At 41.1% G+C, this 23,858-nt stretch overlaps 1 protein-coding gene across 3 annotated transcripts in view; it reads left to right on the forward strand.

The window, feature by feature from the left end:
• Positions 1-23,858, forward strand: part of MDN1 (midasin AAA ATPase 1) — a 145,184-nt gene that overhangs the window by 106,085 nt on the left and 15,241 nt on the right. The window contains exons 71-89 of one of the 3 annotated variants that reach the window (XM_020287041.2): positions 734-843; positions 1,490-1,563; positions 2,063-2,261; positions 4,173-4,335; positions 6,133-6,279; positions 6,806-6,932; positions 8,045-8,150; positions 9,051-9,166; positions 10,092-10,577; positions 10,830-11,056; positions 11,818-11,973; positions 12,450-12,619; positions 13,800-13,961; positions 16,205-16,342; positions 19,000-19,141; positions 20,383-20,555; positions 21,184-21,336; positions 22,171-22,318; positions 23,355-23,677. In XM_020287041.2, the coding sequence (XP_020142630.2) occupies positions 734-843; positions 1,490-1,563; positions 2,063-2,261; positions 4,173-4,335; positions 6,133-6,279; positions 6,806-6,932; positions 8,045-8,150; positions 9,051-9,166; positions 10,092-10,577; positions 10,830-11,056; positions 11,818-11,973; positions 12,450-12,619; positions 13,800-13,961; positions 16,205-16,342; positions 19,000-19,141; positions 20,383-20,555; positions 21,184-21,336; positions 22,171-22,318; positions 23,355-23,677 (3,320 nt within the window). Of the gene's footprint in view, positions 1-733; positions 844-1,489; positions 1,564-2,062; positions 2,262-4,172; positions 4,336-6,132; positions 6,280-6,805; positions 6,933-8,044; positions 8,151-9,050; positions 9,167-10,091; positions 10,578-10,829; positions 11,057-11,817; positions 11,974-12,449; positions 12,620-13,799; positions 13,962-16,204; positions 16,343-18,999; positions 19,142-20,382; positions 20,556-21,183; positions 21,337-22,170; positions 22,319-23,354; positions 23,678-23,858 lie in introns of those variants that run through there. The other 2 variants (XM_020287042.2, XM_020287044.2) reach the window with 2 other exon arrangements.

Raw genomic sequence — 23,858 nt, forward strand, 5'->3', positions numbered from 1 at the left:
TTAAACAAGACACTTTTAGTCATCTTTAACTTTAATGTTTAATTCACATTAGCTATAAAGAAGGACATTTCAAAGTAAAGTGCAGACTGCTTATAAATGAAGTGCTCACTGACTAGTGAACTCTAGCAGAAGTAAATTGCCAGATGAAGATGTCAGGGACTGGCATGTTGAGGCAGCACCTGTCTCTTGTCTAGACAATGCTTGATCCAGGCTGTTATTAGCTACTGTGATCTAGTGAGAGCACTACCATATATCAAGGAGTTGCACATAAAACTGCCTGCTCCCAATTACTACCCCAGGCCACAGCAGTTGGTATAAAAATGTCACTGCAATGAATATAGATTGTACATGATTGAGCATTTGAGGTGAACTGCTTAATTTGCCATCTTTGAGAATAAGTTCAGTTTCTGCTAATTTTACAATAAGATTCAGAGAAAGAGTTTGAAATTGTGATTTTAGCAGGACCTCTGAGTACATCATCTTCAAGAACAAAAGCACAAAGAAAGCATCTCTTATAAGCAGAAATGACAAAGAGGGAAATGTTGACAGCCTACGTCTCTAGGAACTGCTACATTCAGCTAGGCTCCCTACATTACTGACCTGTGGGATGCCTGATAGTCTCATGGCATAGAGTAAGGAGGAAGGACCATCACTGAAATGTGAAGCCCACAGGTGGCACCAGTAGCACATGCAGCAAGTGTGGTGTTTTTTGTTTCCTTTTCATTTCTTCCAGATTCACTTTGCAGTGTTCTATGGAATTTGTACCATTATTACAAGCAATTCTTTGACCGGGTCCAGGCCAAAATTGTGGAACTTCGTTCCCCCCTAGAAAAAGAACTTAAAGTAAGATGAACAGCTGTCATGATCACTCTTGGGAGAACAAAATCGGCAAATTCTTTTTCTTTAGTTTTGTTCTGTCATCCATTTAACAAAGAGGCAGGGCCTAAGGGGAATAGAGGCAAGCGTTGCAGCCTCCAAGTAGGATGGCAGGATTTACATTTTGTGGCATTGGCTCCATTGCTGACCTGGCCAAGTGTGTGAGGGGTCAGTGGAGTGCCCCTGTTGCAGAGTCCTCAGAGGATTGGCATAGAAGTCTTTCTGTGCCCCCCTGGTCTCACCCGGCTCATCTTCGCCTCAGAGGTGCTCTATGCCCTGGTGTTCCAGGCACCATTGATGTGCCATGGGATAAGGAGGACTCTCTCTTTTTGATATTCTCACAGGTTGTGGAGCCAACCCTGGTACTAGGGACATCACTAACTTGGTCGTTTCTAAGCTGGAGTACATATCAAGTGACATTAATTGTAGCAACATTTTTTTTTATCACTTGAAACAAACACATGCTTCTTTTTTGTTTTACTTGTTCACTGACACATAGTCCTGTGTTTGGGATGGAGTGGGCTCTAGTCTTTGGCAAACACATATAATCTAGAAAGAAACAGAATGATAGTAGCCTTGTAGAGCTATTTCTTGAGCTTCAATTATCTTACAGGAATTTGTTAAGATATCCAAGTGGAATGATGTCAGCTTCTGGTCCATTAAACAATCTGTGGAAAAGACACACAGGTAATTCATCTTTTAAAACTGGTGGGACCAAATCTCAGAATTTTGTATGGTAGGGAGCGAGATTACGTAGTTACGATAGCCTGACTTAATACAAATGCCTTGAAGTTATAGAGGAAAAATAAAAAACAACGCACTGGATTATTTTGATGTGGTTTTCCAACACCACTCCTGATACCCTTCATGAAGTCTCCCTGCAGGAAGAATTGGTGTGCCTTCAGGCAAAGCAGGCTATGTCTCCAGTCTTTTGCCACCTTCTAGCTGTTTACCTTGAGCAAAGGAATCCCACACCCTTCCTGGCTTCCATTTTCTTTGTTAGAAAAGGGGATAACAATACCTGCCATACTTTTTCTACTTAAAAAATTAAATGACTATGACTATCAAAGTAGATAATTGTATATAAAAGGTATAGGTTATTAAGTTATGTGTATATGCATTATAATGTAACTTTTATATTTCTTCATTTCTAACCCTTTTTATCTCTGTCATTACCTGGGGTCAGGACCCTCTTTAAGTTCATGAAGAAATTTGAGGCTGTCCTGAGTGAACCCTGCCGGTCATCCCTGGTGGAGAGTGACAAGGAGGAACAGCTCGACTTCTTGCCCAGGCCTACAGAGACAGCTTTGAGTGAGGCATCTCCCATTCAGAGTCTAAACAGGGCAATGAGAGAGACCCTGTTAGCCCAGCCAGCAGCTGGACAGGTACAGCTTCTGGGACAGTGCTTGTAACAGATGTTTTATATGCAAGGGGTGTAATGGGTACTAGACAGGGAAGTGCCTTCGAAATCTTGTTCTTTGGATATACATAGCAATTGTTTATCTGCCTGACACCACTGCAGAATAAGGTAAAAAATGTTGATAATGTTACTAAAAGTTTAACAGTTTGTAGGAAATAACTGTTGTACTCACCTATGAACATTTCATCTACTTATGAGGGAAGATTTGAAGCATCGGTTTAAGAATATACCATTGAAGCTGTCTTTGGGCTACCACACAAGGATGAATATATATGCAGTGGTGTGCTGGTTTGTAGTGGTTGCTGATTACTGTGGTATAAATATTCCCATCATGGCCAATTTCAAGCATAGCAGTTAAGATTTGGCTTGCAAAATTCCTGAAAACTTAACAGTGGTAGAGATCTTGAATGGGCAGGTCTACTACAGGTTGTGTGTTTCTGCTTCATGTCCTTGGGTTTGGGGAGCACACGTCAAGAGAATAATTACTTTGGCTTACTGTACTTTCCACTTGGGTTTCATAGAGTTAGTAATGGAAGTCCTCAAGTTATTTTTAATATTTCAGCAGGTCAAAACATATATTAGAAACTGAGCATAGATCAGATGTGTTGGCTCACGAATGTAATCCCAGAACTTTGGAAGGCTGAAGTGGGAGGATCGCTTGGGACCCGTAGTTCAAGACCAGCATGGGCAACACAGTGAGATCCCTATCTCCTCAAAAAATAATAAAACTAGCTGGGCAGGGTGGTTTACACCTGTGGTCCCAGCTACTTTAGAGGCTGAGGTGGGAGGATTGCTTGACTCCAGAGCTCATGGCTGCTGTGAGCTATGATCCTATCACTGCACTCCAGCCTGGGAGACAGAAACAAGACCCTGTCTCTAAAAGGGGGGAAAAACTGAGCATATAGCCCATGGTATGGCTGCCAAATTTATTTTCTTTTGATTGTATTTGTCAGCTTACTGCTCTATCATTCTGATAAAAGAGTTTGATGATAGCATAGGAATTTCAGGGATTCTTCAGGAAACAAAATGATCAGAATATGCCCCCAATAGATAAAGGCTCTTCCCTTTATCTAGTGTCTGAATTCTTGATATTTGAACTGTTAATCAGAGATTGGAGAGTAGGAGAGATGGTAATAGAAGGAGGATTTGGTGGACCAGTTTTGCTTTGCATTTGTATCTAAGAGAAATAGTATATAGCTCAGCAACTTAAGGGCAGCAGTTATATTAATCATTTGGCTCCATGCATAGATCAGAACTGGAGTTGCCTTGTGGCTCACATAGAAAGCCCTGCTGGATATAGAGGTGGGGTGGGGGCTGGCCTTCTGTTACTGTACTGTGAAACAGTACATCTATGTCAATATTAGTGATGCTAATCTGGCTGTCCCTGCTCATGAGACTCGCAGAGATAGTGATAATTTTTTTTTTTTGAGACAGTGTCTTGCTTTGTTGCCCAGGCCAGAGTGAGTGCCATGGTATCAGCCTAGCTCACAGCAACCTCAAACTCCTGGGCTCAAGGAATCCTACTGCCTCAACCTCCCGAGTAGCTGGGATTACAGGCATGCGCCACCATGCCCGGCTAATTTTTTTCTATATATATATTAGTTGGCCAATTAATTTCTTTCCATTTTTATAGTAGAGATGGGGGTCTCGCTCAGGCTGGTTTTGAACTCCTGACCTTGAGCAATCCGCCCGCCTCGGCCTCTCAGAGTGCTAGGATTACAGGCGTGAGCCACCGCGCCCGGCGAGATAGTGATAATATTTGCTGAGCTAGGGTTATGTGTACTTGTGTGTGCAACAGTTAAATTTTGCCCCCATGCAGGTTAAGACTGTTTCTATCATTCTTGGTAGCAAGAGTAATCTGTGCTCTGTCTCACAGGTCGTGATTCCAGAACAGTATCAGGGTGCTGCTCCTTTCTCCTTGGAAGGAGAGCTTCTGTGTCGCTTGCCGAAGCTCTTGAAACGAATGAAGAAGATATGTGTGACATTCATGAAGGAGAGTCCTCTGCCTCACCTAGTGGAGGGCCTGGATCAGTTCACTGGTGGGTGCCAGGAGCAAGGGTGGGACTTACTCTCTGTTTTCCCCAGTGGCCTAGGAGGCCTGGGGATGTGCTATCTGTGTCTCTTCTTTGACATCTTATATAGTGAATAGTAATTGGATAAGCAAGTAGACTAAAAAGCAGCAGAGCCTAGACATAGAAGCCAACTGACAACACACAAATGGTCATAATTTTCATCTTGTCATCCTTTCATGTAAACCAGTGATGTTATATGCCATTTTCTGTAAGAGCCCTGTCTATACCAGTGCTTGTTGGTTGGGGGTATGGGTAAAGGGGCACAGAGATGGATTTTCCAGAGTTTCTAAGCTGTCCCTACCTTTCAAAATGTTTCCCTTGAGTAAAAGGAAAAGAAAGATACATCCACAGACCTTGTTTTCTTCACTTCATAGAGGTGTAGCAGTTTTATTTTTCTGGCTGTCCTTGTTCAGGAAAGATGAGAGCCAAGATCTGCTCTGCATATAATGGAGCAATAGTTGCCGAAGGGAATCTAGAGCTTAATTGTTTGGGTCCTTGGCAGCTTTTTACTATCTTCCTCTCTATCCATCCCCACCCCTAGTGAGTGTAGGTCTGGCCTGCCTTTAATGAGGCTGCCGTCTGATCTCAGGGGGCTCTTTATTTTTAAAACTTGTCAGGAAAATAGCATACTGTCCGTTGCTCAAGGTGACTTTTGTCCTGAGCCTGAGGATGAGGGTGAGTGGAATACAGATCCATGTGCATCTCCTAGAAAGGAGTGACATGCTTCTAACTCTCTGACAGTGTCAGTATAATGTTTGTGGTGCTCCTGCAGTCATGGAGATGGCCTGTCTTTGTCTTTTAGGGCTGCCTTAATAAAGTACCAGACTGGGTGGCTTAAACAACAGAAACTTGTTGTCTCAACAATTCCAGAGTCTAAAAGTCCAAGGTCAAGGTGTCAGCAAAATTGGTTTCTTCTCTTCTTGGCTTTGCAGACAGCCATCCTTCTCTCTGTGTCTTCACATGGTCACTTTTTAATCTGTGGGTTCTCTGTGACCTAAACTCTTTAAGGACTTCAGACATACTAGATTAGATTCCACACTCATTTTGCCATAATCACCTCTTTAAAGGCCCTGTCTCCAAATATCACATTATGAGATACTGGGGGTTGAGACTTTAACATGAGTTGGGGGGTGGGAGGCACATACGGTTCAGCCCATGATGCTGCTTGTAGCAGGTAAGCAGCACCTTTGTGTTACAGGTACCCATGTGTATTCAAGAAGGTAGCAAGGTAGCATCCACTCATTAACTGAATGGCCTTTAGAAGGTTACTAGACCCCTCTGACCCTTTATTACTAAAGTCTGAAAATAGAGCTACAAATAAGTGCAGATTAAAAGAGCATTTTCCAAGTACCAGCTACAGTATAGGAACCCAATACATATAATGTGTTCAGAAATTTCCCACAAGTGATTAAAAATTCCTAATATAATACACTGCACATAGTTGGTGCTCATTAAGTGGTTTTTGCTTGATTGATTATAAACCCCTAAAGAAAAAAGAATGACCATTTTAGTTTGGTGGTTTGTCAAGAGATTAGAAAATTCATGTGTTCTTATTTTTCTGTTTCATTGCATCTTGACCAGTTTAGTTCAAACACATAATGAGAATTTACCAAATGCTAGGGACTGTTAAGTACCCAGAATATAAAGATGAATGGTACCTGGTCCTTGTTCCCCTAAAAGTTTCTGGTATTGAGTAATTTAAACACATTACTAAGCCCTTGGGATTTCTGTATTTCTATATTTCTCCCTTGTTTTTTCCTACAGGTGAAGTGATATCCTCTGTGAATGAGCTGCAGGGTTTAAAGGTAGATCCTTCTGCCGAGAAGGAGAAGCAGCGGTCAGAAGCCAAGCACATTCTCATGCAAAAGCAGCGTGCTTTATCAGACCTCTTTAAACACCTTGCAAAAACTGGTAAGGTTCTCAGTTGAAACCCAATGAAATGTAATCACCAACTTTAAGGAAGGAAAACAACATGGGTGATTTTAGGGAAACTCCAGAGGCAGCTGAGATGACAGACAACAGGTGGCAGACAAAGTTTTGAAATGTCATTTTAAGAGTTCCCGTCACCTGCAGGAAAATCTTATGATCATTGATGATTCCCAAATGTTTTCATTTTTGTAATGAAGTTTTAGAGAACACACATATATATAGGTATATTTATTTATTTATCATGGTATACTATACAACACTCACCCTTACAACATATCATAGAGAACAGTGCTTTTCAAACATGAATGAGCATACAAATCACCTGGGGAATCTTGTTAAAGTGCAGGTGCAGGTCCCCTTTGAGTAGTGTGGGTGAGAGACTACATTTCTGACATGATCCTGGTCATGCTGTTCAAAGGACTGACTTTGCTTTGAGTAGTAGGGGTAAGGGGGACACATCTATTTTCACCTCAGTTTCTTTGCTTAAATTAATGCATTTATTTCCTAGGTTTGTCATATCGTAAGGGTCTGGCCTGGGCCCGTTCAAAAAATCCTCAAGAGATACTTCATCTTCACCCGTTAGACCTCCGGAGCGCACTGTCCATAGTCAGCAGCACTCAGGAGGCTGATTCTAGGTTTGTTTTTGTTTTTAGTTATAAAGGAGCAGGTCATTTAAGACTCCATATCCTCATTTCCCAAAATAGGGATAGCAACCCCTCTCTGGCAGAGTAGGTGTGAATATTAGCCTGGGTCAGGTGAACGTTCAAATATAGGTGTAACTTTTCTTCTTTTTCTATCCTCCTTGTATTCACTTCTCCATTCTTCTTTTGTCCTTTGATTTTCTTGAGGTTTGCTCACTTGATTTGAGCATACAGGTGGAAATCTGGGAGAGATTGGCCACATTTTTAGCTGCTCCATATATATATATATATACCTTTTATAAGTTCTAATATAGTCTTAAATTTGAGAGCCTATAAACTCTTGAGACAAGCACTACCTCTATGTGAAGACCCATAGCAACAGTATTGTAAATGAAATTTGCACAAGCTGGGTACAGTACACATTTGTGTTTTGTTTGCTCAGTGGCCCTCCTAGGACTTTAAATTTGATTTCAGCACAACATTGTAACAAGGGAGAGTTTTATGTAAACATTCTGGATTTTAGGTTTTCCAGGAAAGTTTGCCAAGTGGCCTTGCATTCCCATTTGGTCAGCAGTTGGCTGTAGCTTAGTACTGGCTCTCTTTTCTTTTTTCATCTTTCTTTTTTTTTGTTTGTTTGGTTTTCAGTTTTATGTTTTATGAGACTCTCCTTTTGAAGCAGGACACATGCTCTCTCCAGTTTACTTTAGTCCTCAACAACCCTGTGGCTCCCCCGCATTGAGGTCAGCTGTCACTGCCATGTGTCATTTTGTGCTTGGCTGTCCTTAATCATTTATGTTACCTGCCTGGCCCCTGAAAGCATCAGAATTTATGACCCCTAGCCTCCACTGCCAAGATAGTTATAAAGATTTCATTGAGGAAGCCATACTGTCATAATTTATTTTTCCATGAGACTTCCAGTGCTGAGTATACAATACACCCCTTGTATAAAGGACTAATGAGTGCCTGACTGAATGCGTCATGACAGAGATAAGTCTGTGCAGACTGTTGGCTTTTGGTTGTGGCCAGATACACCAGTCTGAGTCTTCAGGATGTGGAGTGGGAGATTACGGTTTTAATGAAGTAAATCATGTTGATATCTTTTCTAGGCTGCTTATAGAAATCTCGTCTTCGTGGGATGGGTGCCAGAAGTATTTTTATCGCTCCCTTGCACGGCATGCCAGGCTTAATGCAGCCCTAGCAACTCCTGCCAAGGTACAGTGACAGACCACGAGAATTGCAGGGGCCTAGGGAATGCTCTTGTTCTCTTCATCCCAGGGCAGTGTTCTCAGACCTTTGGAAGTGATAACAGCTCATTAGTGAAAGTGACTGAGCTTTTTGCAGAGCATCCTTAAATTTGAAATATAAATCAGTATAATTTTGTGTTAGAGTGCATCTTATTTTATTTATACACACAATTTGTTGTTTTTGTTTGTTTGTTTGTTTTTAATGGAGACAGAGTCTCTGTTGCCTGGGCTACAGTGCAGTAGCACCATCACTGTAGCTCACTATAAACTCAAACTCCCTAGCTCAAGCGATTTTGCCACCTCAGCCTACTGAGTTGCTGGTGCTGTAGGCAGGCCCTACCATGCTTGGCCAATTTTTTTTACTTTTTGTAGAGATACGGTCTTGCTGTTGCCCAGGCTGGTCTTGAACTCTTGGCCTCAAGCGATCCTCCTGCATTGGACTCCAAAGTTCTAGGATTATAGATAGTCATGGGCCACAACGCCCAACCTATAATAAATTTCATTACACACACTTGCCAGGAGGATCAAATGTATCAGATATTACTGAAGAAGAACTTTAAATTGAGAATGCCATCTTCAGATCTTTTTTCCCCTTGTGAATTGAGAAAAGACCATTAATGTCAACTTCTGATTATTAAATATAGTTCCTCACGATGGCATACTGATCTGTGGAAGCATAATTTGGGAACCACTGCTCCAAAAGATGGATGTGTCAGCTCTAGAATGCAGCACATCCGAAGCTTATACAAGCAAGGGACTCTTCCCCAAAAACGAGTTTGTTTCTTCCATGAAACAGCTCTCTAGTAGAGCCCTTGTGAGTGGTGTTCGCCAATAGCACTTAACCATGTTTTTCTTCTCCCTCTGCTAGGAGATGGGCATGGGCAACATTGAGCGGTGTAAAGGGTTCTCAGCACATTTGCTGAAGATGCTCACCCAACAGCGGCGCTCCCTGACCACGCTGACTGAGCAGTGGATCATCCTCAGGTATCAGCTGACTAGTGTTGGGTTTGTGGCATGAATTAGGAAGAATTGTGTAAGTCAGAGTTGCTGACACATGGGAAGAGAAGAGGAATATGACCTCTCAGTTGTGAATATGAATTTGAGGCCAATGGAGCACAAAGAGGCAGGTGGGGTTTCTCCTGGCTCTGCCCCTTGCTTTTGGTGATACACCTGTGGTCCTCCTCTCCCTGGTGTTCTGACTACACGTCCTTGGAGAATGGCATCTGGGGGATTTGGGGGCTAAGGATGAAAATTATCACAGGTGAACTGCACCAGGGTCTGGAATGATGACATTTGTTGCCAAAAGTCCAAGTGAACTGATAGCGTTGTGTTCATGGTATTGGGACATCCCGGTCTCTAGGTATAGATCAGATTTGCATTTGTTTCTGTTAGTTAGGCTTTTGGTCTCAAAGTGGCAATTTGCTGAGCCATACGTGGAATACTCCTCAATGGAAACAGAATTAAAAGGTGAGGACAGTTAGGAAGCCTATCATCATCTGTTGAGTTGATTCTTCACTGAGAGATAGGATTTCCAGACTGTATTTACTTTGGCTTCAGCCATTTTCTGCTCCATTTGTTAGGGTTTACGTAGGAAAGTACAGTACCTTTACTATATAATGATAGTTGAAGTCGTTGCAGTGCTGTGATTGTGTTGGACATGAGAGGGCTCTGAGGGTCAGGTCATAAGCAGGGAGTTTTGATACTTCTGAAAGACTGAAGATGTGTCTGAGTACATTGGGGGGAGGCATTTCAACCGACTTCTTACCTAATCTGAGGGATCCTTCTTTCTTGGTTACATGAAAAAGCCCATACTTGTTGAGAAACACATAAACGAATTTACTGGTAAAAACAACATGGTGACATGGTTTAAGATGCCATTATTTTTAACCCTGTACATTTCTCTGCACAGGAACCTCCTCAGCTGTGTGCAAGAGATTCACAGCAGGTTGACAGGGCCCCTGGCCTACTCTGTGGCCTTCCCCCCTCAGGATGGCGTGCAGCAGTGGACAGAGCGGCTGCAACACCTGGCCATGCAGAGCCAGATCCTGCTTGAGCAGCTCTCCTGGCTCCTACAGTGCTGCCCTGGTGTGGGGAGAGCTCCAGGTCACACTGGTGCCCAGGCACAGGTTCAACCTTCTCCTCTCCACCTGGAAGAACAAGAACTCAACAACGAACAGCCTCCCGGAGCAGTGCCGGACCTAATTCCCTCCGATCTGAGCTTCCCATCTCCAGTGCCCAGAAGTCAGCTGCCATCTGGTTGCCAAATGCGAAAACAGGACCAGCTTTGGCAACAGTCAACTACGAGATTAACAGAGATGCTGAAAAACATTAAAATGGTGAAAGCGGACATTGATAAAATTAGGCAGCAGTCTTGTGAGACTCTCTTTCATTCTTGGTGAGTGTATCTATGTCTTTCCTCTTCCTTCCTCTGTGTGCTTAGGTGCTTATCAGAGTTTAAATGGGATGGATAAAATTATGAAAAGGATTGTGTCTCAGTCCTCTGTTGTTCAGTGGACCCGTATAGCACTTTGTGGCATATGTGTAGCTATAAACCTTCAGGTACAGTAAGTTTTGCCTTGCCTATGTTTTAGTGGTTGTGTGTGTATTTTAGCCCCTTCCTTTCAGCATTGTGGTATTTCTGTTGCAGGAAAGATTTTGAAGTTTGTTCCTCTGCACTGAGTTGCCTGTCCCAGGTGTCAGTTCTTCTGCAAGGCCTAGAGTCCTTGTTCATTCTTCCAGGGATGGAGGTTGAGGAAAGAGACCCACAAATAGCATTAGTTGAAAGCCTGGAATATGTAAGAGGAGAAATAGACAAAGCCATTAATGATTTTACTGCCTGGAAGACACATCTATTTACTTCAGACAGCCAAGGAGGTAAGGAATGTTGTTCAGTAAGAGAGTAAAAGTCCAGTGTAGAAATGATGTCTTGTAGATGTGACTCTAGTTATCCTAAGGACACATTATATTTTGTTCTAGATTCACCTGTCTAGGGATGTATGGTTGGAATCCACAGCTCTTTAACTTTTTTTGTCTCATTCCTTTGGATGTCTTGCCTTTGGATCATCATCTTGTCACATACTTTGTAGCATGCTTAGGAAGGCATCATGGGCTATTAAAGTTTTCCCCTGGACAGAAAAGTTTGGGGCTGATATTTGGACTAAGTTGGTGTTTATATACATACATCCTCTTATTGTCATAATGGACTGCTTGTTAAAATTACAAACGAGGCCGGGCACGGTGGCTCACGCCTGTAATACTAGCACTCTGGGAGGCCAAGGTGGATTGCTCAAGGTCAGGAGTTCGAAACCAGCCTGAGCAAGAGCGAGACCCCGTCTCTACTATAAATAGAAAGAAATTAATTGGCCAACTAATATATATAAAAAAAATTAGCCAGGCATGGTGGGGCATGCCTGTAGTCCCAGCTACTCGGAAGGCTGAGGCAGTAGGATTGCTTGAGCCCAGGAGTTTGAGGTTGCTGTGAGCTAGGCTGACGCCATAGCACTCACTCTAGCCTGGGCAACAAAGCTAGACTCTGTCTCCAAAAAAATTACAAACGAGTATTGTTAATGATTTTCAGATGCTCTGAGGCAAATGATTGGTGTCTGTTGTTTGTTTTCTGCCACTTTACTTACTAGGAAACCAAATGTCAGACGAAAGGTTTGTGGAAGATTTTTCAGAGCAAATGGAAACCGCCATCCGAGCCATCCTCTGTGCCATCCAGAACTTAGCAGAAAGAAACAGTAAAAAAGCAGAGGAGAACACTGACCAAGTAAAACCACAAAAAGAGGATGGTATGTCTGAAATCAGGGAAAAATGAGTTTCATACCTGATTTAAGTTTTCTATTTGATTTATTTCTGTGGCTAAATATTTAGTTAAGGACAGATGTTAGAAACAGGTGACTGTTGGCCAGGCACAGTGGCTCACACCTGTAATCCTAGCACTTTGGGAGGGTTGCCTGAGGCCAAGAGTTCAAGACCAGTCTGAGCAAGAGCAAGAGACCCCATCTCTACAAAAAATAAAAATATTAGCTCGGCATGGTGGTGTGTACTTGTAGTCCCAGCTACTCGGGAGGCTGAGGCAGAAGGATCACTTGAGCCCAGGAGTTTGAGGCTGCAGTGAGCTGTAATGAGGCAACTGCACTCTAGCCTGGGCAACAGACTGAAACCCTATCTCAGTTTTTTAAAAAAGAATAAGTGACTGTATGAATAGAGATGCGAGGATTTGTTTTCTGTTACTCATGATGGTGTTATTTTCTTTGAATGAAAGAGGTAGCAGGCTTTGAAAGACTGCAATCAGGACATCTAACAAAACTCTTAGAGGATGACTTCTGGGCCGATGTGAGCACTTTGCATGTGCAGAAAATAATTTCTGCTATTTCTGAGCTGTTGGAGAGGCTGAAATCGTATGGTGAGGATGGCACAGCAGCAAAGCACACGGTAACCACCTGGTTCCCCCCCACATACACACACATTTAAAAGCTGAAAACCAAGTGTTCTGTATAAGCTTCTTGCTCTTCAAAATGGTCTAAGCACAGGCAGAGTGGGCTTCACCTCATTCCACGTCAGTGGGTCCCAACGCAGGTCTCAGTGCCAAATCGCTAATAGTTTGATCTGTTACACATGTAAATATCATTGAGAAGCTTCAGAAAGCTTAGTTAGTGTTTGCTAGCTGCAGGTTCCAGGTATAAGATGTGTAGGTGCAAAATTGCTAACAATCCAGGATATCCATTACTTTAGGATTCTTTCACATTCTAATCACATAGTCCTTAGTATTTGATGTTAGTGATGGATGTCACTGCTGCCAACTGAGGCTGAAAGGCCATTCTCTATTGATAGCATTCCCTCCACAATAAGCCAGCAGAATAAGAAGTCGTAGTCTCTGTAATAAGTTTCCAGAGAAGCAACTTACTTGATATAGGACATTGTATGTTGTTCTATAGCATCGCCTTCAGTGCCAGCTTTGAATTGGCAGTAGGATTTATTAATAAACATTTTAATTTTGAAAACCAAATTGTTAGCTAAATGAGATTTAAGTAACTGAGAATTCAAAGTGCACTTAGGGGCCGGGTGCGGTGGCTCACGCCTGTAATCCTAGTACTCTGGGAGGCTCAGGCAGGAGGATCACTGAAGGTCAGGAGTTCGAAACCAGCCTGAGCAAGAATGAGACTCTGTCTCTACTAAAAATAGAAACAAATTAATTGGCCAACTAAAAATATATAGGAAAAATTAGCCAAGTATGATGGCACATGCCTATAGTCCCAGCTACTTGGAAGGCTGAGGCAGAAGGATTGCTTGAGCCCAGGAGTTTGAGGTTGCTGTGGGTTAGGCTGACGTCATGGCACTCTAGCCCAGGCAACAGAGTAAGACTCTGTTTAAAAAAAAAAAAAAAGTGTACTTAAGTGAGCGTTTTTGTTAATGAAGAAATCTCAGTGAGCCTGTATGGGTTGGAGTTGGGTGGAGGTTGGTGGTAAAAACACGTATAACTTGCCATTAGTGACATTTACAATATTATTCAACCATTGCCATTATCTAATTCCCAAAAGTTTTTATCACCTCAAAGGAAACCTGGTACCCACTAAACAGTGTGAGCCGGCTTTTTGTTTTGTTTCACCCTCAGTTCTTCAGCCAGTCCTGCTGCTTGCTGGTGCGCCTGGTGCCCATGCTCTCCAGCTACACAGACCTCATCCTCTTCTTCCTGACCATGTCTTTGGCAACTCACCGTAGCACTGCGAAGCTGCTCTCTGTGCTTGCCCAGGTCTTTACAGAGCTCGCTCAGAAGGTAAGGACTGTTCCCATGGAGTACTGTGGGGCAGCAGGAACCCAGATATTCCACATCCATTAGTCTTTGGTTTGATGGGCTTTTATTTTGGACTGTACAAATAGCAGGAGGTGATTTGTTTTCCCTGTGGCTTCTTGAGGGCTTTGTCTGGCACCCCTAAAGTCTGCAAATATGCAGACACCCCACTGATGAGTTCCCTGCACTCCAGAGGCTGTCTCACAGCTGCTGCTTTCTATTAATACACTCTTCTTCCTCTAGCCCCAATTTGGAATTTGTAAATAACTCTTGAGCTAGACTTGTAAGATAAACTCTTTAGGCTATTAGATTTTCTTTAAACCATTTATATTTAATCATGATTAAATGATAGTGGGTCTCTTAGTATTAGGAGAGTTTTTCTTTCATAGGAAAGTCATTTGTTCATTCAGTCATGCACCCATTGCTGTTAAAAGCACTGAGGTTGTAGAGATTGTAGATCCTGCCCTTGGAATTCAGGGGCAGAAGTAAGTGAAATCTAGCAGATCCAACATGGTGTATGTAGTAGGTCTCGTCATAGAGGTATTCAGTTCTTGCACTCTGAGTTCATCACTTAACCTCTCTGAGCCTCATTTTCCACATTTGCATAATGAGATCTGCCTATGCTCATTAGCATTTTAGTGAAAACCATCTTCCTTTGAATCTGTAAGTTTTGTTTCTTCCTTAATAGTCTAAGATTTTTTACAGATCTAAGTATAATACAGATGAGATTCACTTGAGGAGGATATGAATTTACAAACTTATGGGGTTTGGATTTCTTGTGAACACTCAAGAGTTTTTATTTCTGAGTGTCTGAAATACTGGAAAGTGTTAAAAAGTGGTGCTTCATATATCTAGAAGATAAATACTCTTCTAGATATTGAGTAATAAGTTGAGTAATAAGTAAATGAATGAGTCTCAGGTTCATCCCTTCTTACCTGATGGGCATCAAGCCAGTCGTAAATCTCATCCCTTCTTGGAGAAAACAAGTATGCATAAGACAGTGGCAGGACAGTGTATGGTATGGGTGCCTTAAGATTTGGGTTTGCTAGATTTATCCATTTTGGCCTGTCAGACCTTTGTGTGTTTTGCGATGGGAATGGTTCTGATATGGGCAGAATGTTGGGATCCCAGAGGCTGTCACAGTTATAGCTACTGTAGTAATGTGCTCTGAGAAGGGCATCTGAAACTCCCTCCAATGTGGTCTCATTCTTCTGCCTACATCAAAAATATACCTTGTTTAAAATAAGGTAGTTCAATGAAAAAATTAAGGTAGTTAAGTTTCCAAGAATACATGTCATAAAAGTGAATTTGCCTTTCCTTTGATTGTTGTAGGTGTCTAAATTGGATTTATACCCTGAGTAGTGCTAAAGGAACTTAGAAGTAGGTTATACAATGCTAAGATAATAGGTCTCGGTTATAATTAAAGCACCAGGCCCAAAGGAGGCTGTTTCTGTATAACCAAGTCACAATCAGTGTTTAATGGTCTTAGAATTTAATTCCTTAACTGGCAGCTTATTATTAATACATTGTCATCCTCAGATTGACAAAAATCTTGACAGCATATATTTTCTCATATAAAATTAAAATTTCTGAGCCAGATGCAGTGCCATATGCCTGTAATCCCAGCTGCTCAGGGATTGAGTAAATTAAAGTGGGAGAATTGCTGCTTGAGCCCAGGAGTTTGAGACAAGCCTTGGCAACACAGCAAGACCCCATCTCAAAAAAACAAAATTTCTGATTGAGACCCACCACTTTCTTCTTCTTTTTCTATTTACTTTTGTCCCATTGGCTTGTAGTTTTCTTTGCAAGCTATTTTCTGACATGAAATGCAATTTTGTTAACTATTCACAATTGTTACTATGTTCTCTCTAGAGCTTCTTCTGCCCTTGCTCAATGACTTGCTCCTAAATTCTGTCCCTCTGGTATACTTCAATTTTTTATCTTGGCAAAGTGACAAATTACCATATGCCAGTGGCCTCTACAAAGTCAAAACCATTCATATGTTAAATCTCATGTCAAGCTGTGCAACTGCATAATAACTCTTAACACCAAGGAGGAAAAGACAGTCAAAGGTCTACTGTACTTCCAACAGACTTAAGATACTAAGCTAGAAAAAGAATTGTTTGTTTAAATTGCGCCCCCCCCCCAACGCAGGACTGGAAATCCTTTTTTAAATTGCTTTCATGTGTAACAGTTCACTTCCCCTTTTCTTTGTTTTTGTATTCAAGGGATTTTGCTTGCCCAAAGAATTCATGGAAGAATCAGCAGGAGAGGGAGCAACTGAGTTCCATGACTATGAGGGAGGTGGAATTGGAGAAGGCGAGGGTATGAGGGATGTGAGTGACCAGATAGAAAATGAAGAACAGGTTCGTTTTCACATGTGTGAAATAGGCGCACAGTTTACAGACGCTGACTCCCTTTCTTTTCAGTATAATGGTTTTTATTAGGTTAATGTGATCTACAAAGCCTGGATATATTGCATCTTGGGCAATGGGTGCCAATAAAAACCATAGGAAGGCACCTTGCACCTCAGTCATTGGTTACGGGTGTAATTTTAGAGGGAATGATTTTTATGATTTTTTAAAAATGGGGAGATACTTGATGATTTTCTACAGAGTATTTTTGTTAGTATTTAATTGATGATTGCATTAAGCAGTTACACCAAAGTTTGCTAATAATAGGTTTTATTGTTGTATATCTTTAAGACATGTTGAGTGTTTTTTTTTTTAAACTCCATATCATTTTTTGGTTGGAATCAAGAATGTTTTTCAAATATTCAGATGCTATGGACTAAGGTTGTTGCATTGCTTTTTAAAATGCCTATCATTGGGAGTGATTTTTGTACATACTACTATTGGTCATTTACATTAATCAACTGTAACTTGAGGAAATGTAGTAGAATTTCTTTTTGTCACTTATATTCTAAGTTAGATCAGAAATTTGTATTTAAGGTAATTTTATAGCTTTTAAATAGAGGAGCAAACCAGTTCATAATCTCTTTCTTAGCAGGGAAAACTGGACAGAAATAAACCAGTGTTTATGTGGTGCTGTCATTTTCTTTTTTGTTATTTTGGCCCTTCTGTGCTTCTCAAATTTAACTTAATCAACATACACTTTTTTTTTTTTTAATTGGGAAAAATTAAAGTAAAACAAAAAATGTGCAAACCTAATAGGAAAGTACAATCCACACATAAAACATTAAGTGGGATAAAAAACCTACTAGAACAATTTGGCAGTATATGCTAAATTTTAAATTATATATATTCATTTGCCCAACAAGTCCAAAAATAATATTTTTTGAGACAGCGTCCCAGTTTGTCACCCTGGCTAGAGTGCAGTGATCATAGCTTACCGTAGCCTTCCATAGCTTGTAGCTGTGACTACAAGCACATGTCACCATGCACAGCTGATTTTTAATATTTTGTAGAGAGAGTCTCTCTGTGTTACCAGGTTGGTCTTGAAATCTTGGCCACAGGTAAGCCTCCTGCCTCTGCCTCCCAAAGTGTTGGGATTACAGGCATGAGCCACCATGCCTGGCCCATGTTTTATATAAATGCTAGTAAGGGTCAAAGATAAATAGGTATGTGAGGAGATATATATATACACATACATATATACAAGGGATAGTCACTATAGCATTATGTATATATTTTTTTTGTTGTTGTTGTTATTGGAGACAGAGTCTCATTCTGTTGCCTGGGCTTGAGTGCCGTGGCATCAGCCTAGCTCACAGCAACCTCAGATTCCTGGGCTCAATCCTTCTGCCTCAGCCTCCCGAGTAGCTGGGACTGCATGCATACGCCACCATGCCCAGCTAATTTTTTCTATATATATTTTTAGTTGGCCAATTAATTTGTTTCTATTTTTGGTAGAGACGGGGTCTCGCTCTTGCTCAGGCTGGTTTCAAACTCCTGACCTTTAGCAATCCTCCCGCCTCGGCCTCCCAGAGTGCTAGGATTACAGGCGTGAGCCACCACGTCCTGCTTACAGCATTATATTTAATGGTGAAAATTTTGAAACAATCCAAAGACTCGTCAGACAGAAATTATTTAAATTATGTCATCTATGCAGAACAATACCATAATAGTAATTAAATAGAATGAGTTGAATTTGTATGTACATGGAAATATATTTAAGGTTTTTTTTTTTTTTTTTGAGACAGAGTCTCGCTTGTTGACCAGGCTAGAGTGAGTGCCGTGGAGTAAGCCACCGCACCCGGCTTATTCAAGGTGTTTTTTAAAAGGTGATTGCATAACAGTGTGTAAACAAATGATCTTTTTTTGTTTAAAAGGATGTTAGGAGGCAGGTACTGATACAGATCCCCTGTATTACTAAGTATGTGTTGGTGCATTCATGGATAAAGATCAAAGATGTACCAGGATGTCACCGATGGTCATTTCTATGGGAGTTTTGGAATGTGAATGCTGTGGGAAACTTGCCTTTGCTGTTTGCTTAGAATTCTTTTAATGAGATTTTGGTACATTTGTATTTTAGAAAAAGGACTTTCAAAATCAATCATAATGAAAGATAACAGTAAATCTTTTTGCCCCAAATATTACATTGATTATATAGAAATATATAAATTAAGGAAAAATGAGCAAAATTAGATTCACAGTGGGGCACTGTCTTTCAAGGATCATAGTGACAAAAGTAGATATAAAAGATTTAGATAATATAGTAAGATTGATGATGAATTTTTTATTGTAAAGAGGATATATATTCTTTTTAAATGTTTCTGGAATTTTTTTTTATTACAATTTCCAAGAATTTCAAAAACCTGAACAAAATTCCATATTCTCTGATTACAAATGCAATAAAATGGGAATTAACTCCAGAAATGTAAAACAAACTTATACAAATTATTCCATATGGCTATCACTGTTGGTTCTCCTTTTTTTGTGTGTTGGTGTGTGTGCCCAGAAAGAAATATTTTTACACTATTAACCTTGGCGTTTATATTCCAGAGCAGAAGTAAACATTAGTGAAGTTACAGCATTTGCTTACATTTTCTATTTTGATATAGGTGGAAGACACATTTCAGAAGGGTCAGGAAAAAGACAAAGAGGATCCTGACTCAAGATCGGATATTAAGGGAGAAGATAATGCCATTGAGATGTCAGAAGACTTTGATGGGAAAATGCATGATGGGGAGCTTGAAGAACAAGGTTTGAGTTTATAAATCATCGCTTCATTCTTGTTTTTGAAAACATAAATGCTTTATCTAGGTAATTACACGTTCCCAATATGGAGCCTATTGTAATCTTTTGAAACAAGTTTGTTATTCTGCTTAACTGCAACTGAAAACCTCAGCAGCTGTGTGTGCTGTCACCATCTGCACCAAGCCAGAAGTCCATAATCTGTTGCAGCGATTCCTCTCCTGACTAAACCGAGCCGCGGACTGGTGTTCTTGCTGGCTGCAGGGGCTCATGGTGCCCTTGAGGGAAGCCTGAAAGAACAAAGTGATGATCACTATCAGAACTAGCTTCTCAAGGAAGAGCACATTGTTCTGGGTCATTTTTTAACAATAACTTTTTCCCCTAATTATAAAAACAGTAGATGTTTGTTTTAGATTATTTGGAACAAAAATGTAGGAAAGAAATAGATCCCCCTTAGGCCTGCCACCCAAACCACCTAATAAATTTTGGTATAGTTCTTTCTATTTATTGCAAACATTTTCACACAGACCTTGTACAGTTCTATAGTCTGCTTTTTTCATTTAACATCTTACAAACATTCCTATTGTCATTAAAGATTAAGAATATAATTTCTGACAGCACATCATCATCTGTAATATGTTTGTACCATAATTCAGCTTTTGCCCTACATTTCGTCCAAAGTTTAATCTAAGAACAGCATCTTATTCTCAGTGAAGATCTTGCAGAAATGAAAGCTGACCTTAGAGAAGAATGTACACTTGCTTAACGTTTAGCAAAGTAGACCTCAAGTAAAGACAAAGGCATAAAAATTCTGATCAATTGAGCTAGACCTGATTTTCAGTGTTGGGTAAAATCATAGAAGTCAGTATGTTGGAGATAGGAGAGGACCCATGGAGATCACCTAGTCCAACCCCATCATTTCACAGATATGAAACTAAAGCCCAGGGAGGTTGCTGAGTCCCATACATAGGTATTTCCCCCAGCACCAGAAACAGACATCCTGACAGCTATTTTACCATCTTCTTACTATCTGTTTACGCATCAGAGACTTCCTTTTTCCTCCAAACAATTTGCAAAACACAGGACTACTTGAGTAGACTTAAAAGCATCTGCCCACAGGGTGTTCTGTAGAAACTGAGTAAATCCCAGGTGGGCCCTTGCTGGGGAAGTGGTTCCATGCCTCTTTTATATACATGGGCCTGGGCCAGTTTGCAGGTCTGCCTAACTAAGCTCAGTGCCTTCCCTTTCAGAACAGGATGATGAGAAATCAGATATTGAGGGCGGAGACCTGGATAAACAGATGGGCGATCTCAATGGTGAGGAAGCTGACAAACTAGATGAGAGGCTTTGGGGTGATGACGATGAGGAAGATGAGGAGGAAGAAGACAGTAAAACTGAAGAAACAGGACCAGGAATGGATGAGGTAATTAAAAGATTCCCCCCGCCTTCCCAAAGCCCCCAAGCTGAGAAGAGGTAATCTTCCCTCCATCTACCACTCCCTGTCATTTATTGATCCTCTTTTTCCACCTTTCTTCTCTTCCACCTTTCTTTCTTCTCTTCCACCTTTCTTTTTCCACCTTTCTTCTCTTTCTTCCATCCCTCTTTTTTCTATCCTACCTCATTGATTGTATTCAGAACTATAAAAGAGTAGCCTGACCTCAGCCATCCCATGTGTTATGTAGGAAGGAGGTTAAGAAGACTCAGTGTAGGTTCTCTACACTGATTTTACTGATGGCTCTGAATTTCTCCAGCTCCCATCTTAGGAGAGCACTGGGGCTGAGTCCAACACTGAAGCAGCACAGTGTGATGCATCTAATTATCAAACCCCTGTCACCATTTACGCGCCTGCTGTTACTGCTGCTGTCTGGGAGACTGGGGCTGTTCTCTCCAGGTCATGGACGGCACCCCGTTGGCAGATACTTTCATAGGATGGGCCCGATAGACAGAAATTATACATGTCTAGGAGTTTGACTAGCGAGAGTCATCTATGTGAAAGCAGTTTCTCGGATTGAGTGTGACAACTTTGTGTTTTTTATTCCTCTGACATTTAGGAAGAATCTGAACTTGTTGCTAAAGATGACAACTTGGATGCTAGGAATTCGAACAAAGATAAAAACCAGCAAGATAAGAAGGAACAAAAGGAAGAAGCAGAAGCTGATGATGGTGGACAAGGCCCAGATAAAATTAATGAACAAATAGATGAGGTAATGAGGATTTGAAACTGATTGGCTCTCCTGACGCTAGGACAGGGCCACTGCACTGTGTAGTTCCTGGGGTGTCTCAAGGCATTTTCCCCCTATTCATTTATTGTTTTCCCATTGCCTCATAAAAGAAAGTGCAACAGAGGCTCTTTTTTTTTTTTTTTTTTTTTTGAGACAGAGTCTTGCTTTGTTGCCCAGGCTAGAGTGAGTGCCGTGGCATCAGCCTAGCTCACAGCAGCCTCAAACTCCTGGGCTCAAGCAATCCTTCTGCCTCAGCCTCCTGAGTAGCTGGGACTACAGGCATGCACCACCATGCCCGGCTAATTTTTTCCATATATATTAGTTGGCCAATTAATTTCTTTCTATTTATAGTAGAGATAGGGTCTCGCTCCTGCTCAGGCTGGTTTCAAACTCCTGACCTCAAGCAATCTGCCCGCCTCCGCCTCCCAGAGTGCTAGGATTACAGGCATGAGCCACCGCACCTGGCCAGCAACAGAGGCTCTTAACGGTACATAAAAGATCTAACTCATCATTACTGATGAGGTGGTGTGTGTTGTTTGGGCTCATGCTGTAGTTTGGAAGCTAAAACCTCTGGTACTTTTCTTTATTCTTATAAGCATCTCATAAGTTTTTTTGAGATTAAAAAACCTGTACAGAAAATGAAGTTTGAAATTCTAACATGAAAGCTCTAAAAATATTATTAAAATACTAATGTGTGCTTGTAACTTTAGGGAAGAGACATTGTATTCGCTCAGCATAGTATAAATACTTAGAGCTAAGTGAATTCTGCTTTTAAAAAAAAAGTTTGTTTTTCCCCTGTTCTCTCCAATGTCCCAGAGTGAATATGATGAGAATGAGGTAGACCCTTACCATGGCAATCAGGAAAAGCTGCCAGAACCTGAGGCCTTGGACCTTCCAGATGACTTGAACCTTGATAGTGAAGACAAGAATGGCAGTGAGGACACAGACAATGAAGAAGGAGAAGGTGCATCTTCCCAAAAGGACCAGTTGGAACTCACTGAAAATGAGCAGTAACTGATTTCTCTTTAGAGAGCTAGCCCAGTGTCATGGCCATGTCATAAGTTGTGTTTGGTTAGGTCAGCCCCAGTTTGAGAAAACTGTTTCCTTAGTAGTGTTTCTCATGTGAGTAGGCCTATAGGTATGTCTCTGTGGTGTCACTTCCTGTCCTGTGTTTTGGCACTTCTGTGCCCAAGGTGGTGTTTCACACATAGTGCGATCTCTCCACAGCCATTGCTGAGTATACCCAGGCCTCTCATGGAGCCCAGGTACAACTTTTTTAGGGAAATGATGGTTTCAGGTTTTCGTGTGTTCATTTGTTTGTTTTTCTTGAGAGAGAGTCTCGCTCTGCCACCCTGGTTAGAGTGCCAAAGCATCAGCCTAGCTCACAGCAACCTCAAACTCAATGAAACTTTTAAAAATAAGATTGTTTCTATTTGAATGTGTGCTGTATTTTCAGTATGTGATAAATAATGACACCTACCAAGTATCATTCACTATGACAACTGAGCATTAAACTGTCACTTTCTGTCTTTGGTATAAATTTTCCTATTGTGGATTTTTTTTGTTTTTTCTTTTTTTTTTTTAAAGTGGATTACTTATTTTTTAACAAAATGTGCCATTGAAATAATAGTATGTAATATATGAATATGGGTTAGAACAAGGGTAAATAAACTTTTTCTCTGAAGTGTCAAATAATAAATATTTCAGGCACTATAAACCATAAGCTCAGTTCAACTGCTATAGTATAAAAGTAGCCATAGGCAGTATAAATGGATAGGGTAAGCATATCATATGTTAATAGGTAAGAGAATATATATGGCTGTGTTCTAGTAAATCTTTATTTACAGATACATGTGGAGGGCCTGATCTGGCCTGTGGGTCACAGTTCGTCAAACCCTGGTTTACAGAACAATAAAAAAAACACTTGCCAGCTACCTCCTAGCTTAAGAAACAATGTAAGTTTTTAAAATTCTGTGTTCTTTCTTCTTATATCTATCCAGAGGAAAATCCTTTGGAGATAAAAGAAAAACCAATGGATTCAAAAGAAGCAGATCATGAAGCTGAGGAAAGAAATGAAGAGACCGAGGCTGACCAGAGTGAAGGTCAAAGTCCACATGAGCCTCAGGAAGGCCCCAGTGAAGATGACAAGATGGAAGGGGAGGAGGAGATGGACACAGGAGCTGACAACCAAGACGAAGACACTGCTGAACTTCCTGAAGAAAACTCAGAGGAGCAGCAGCAGTCTCTGGAGGAAGAGGACAGGGAAGCTGAAGAAGAAGGTGGAGAGAGTGATGTCCCTGTTGACCAAGGTTTCCAGCCCCAGGTATTGTGGGATGTCTGGCTTTTCTTATGTTAAAAATGAGGAGGAGGAGGAGAAATGCACATATTCCCACTAGACTCTGTTTTAGGGTACTTCACCACCACCAGGTGGTGCTGCCAAGGATTTTTAAGTTTCTGTTTTAAGACTCTCTCTGGTTGATGCCCTCCCTACAGACTCCCCTTGG

The sequence above is a fragment of the Microcebus murinus genome, chromosome 5, assembly GCF_040939455.1.
Source record: "Microcebus murinus isolate Inina chromosome 5, M.murinus_Inina_mat1.0, whole genome shotgun sequence".
Taxonomy (NCBI): domain Eukaryota; kingdom Metazoa; phylum Chordata; class Mammalia; order Primates; family Cheirogaleidae; genus Microcebus; species Microcebus murinus.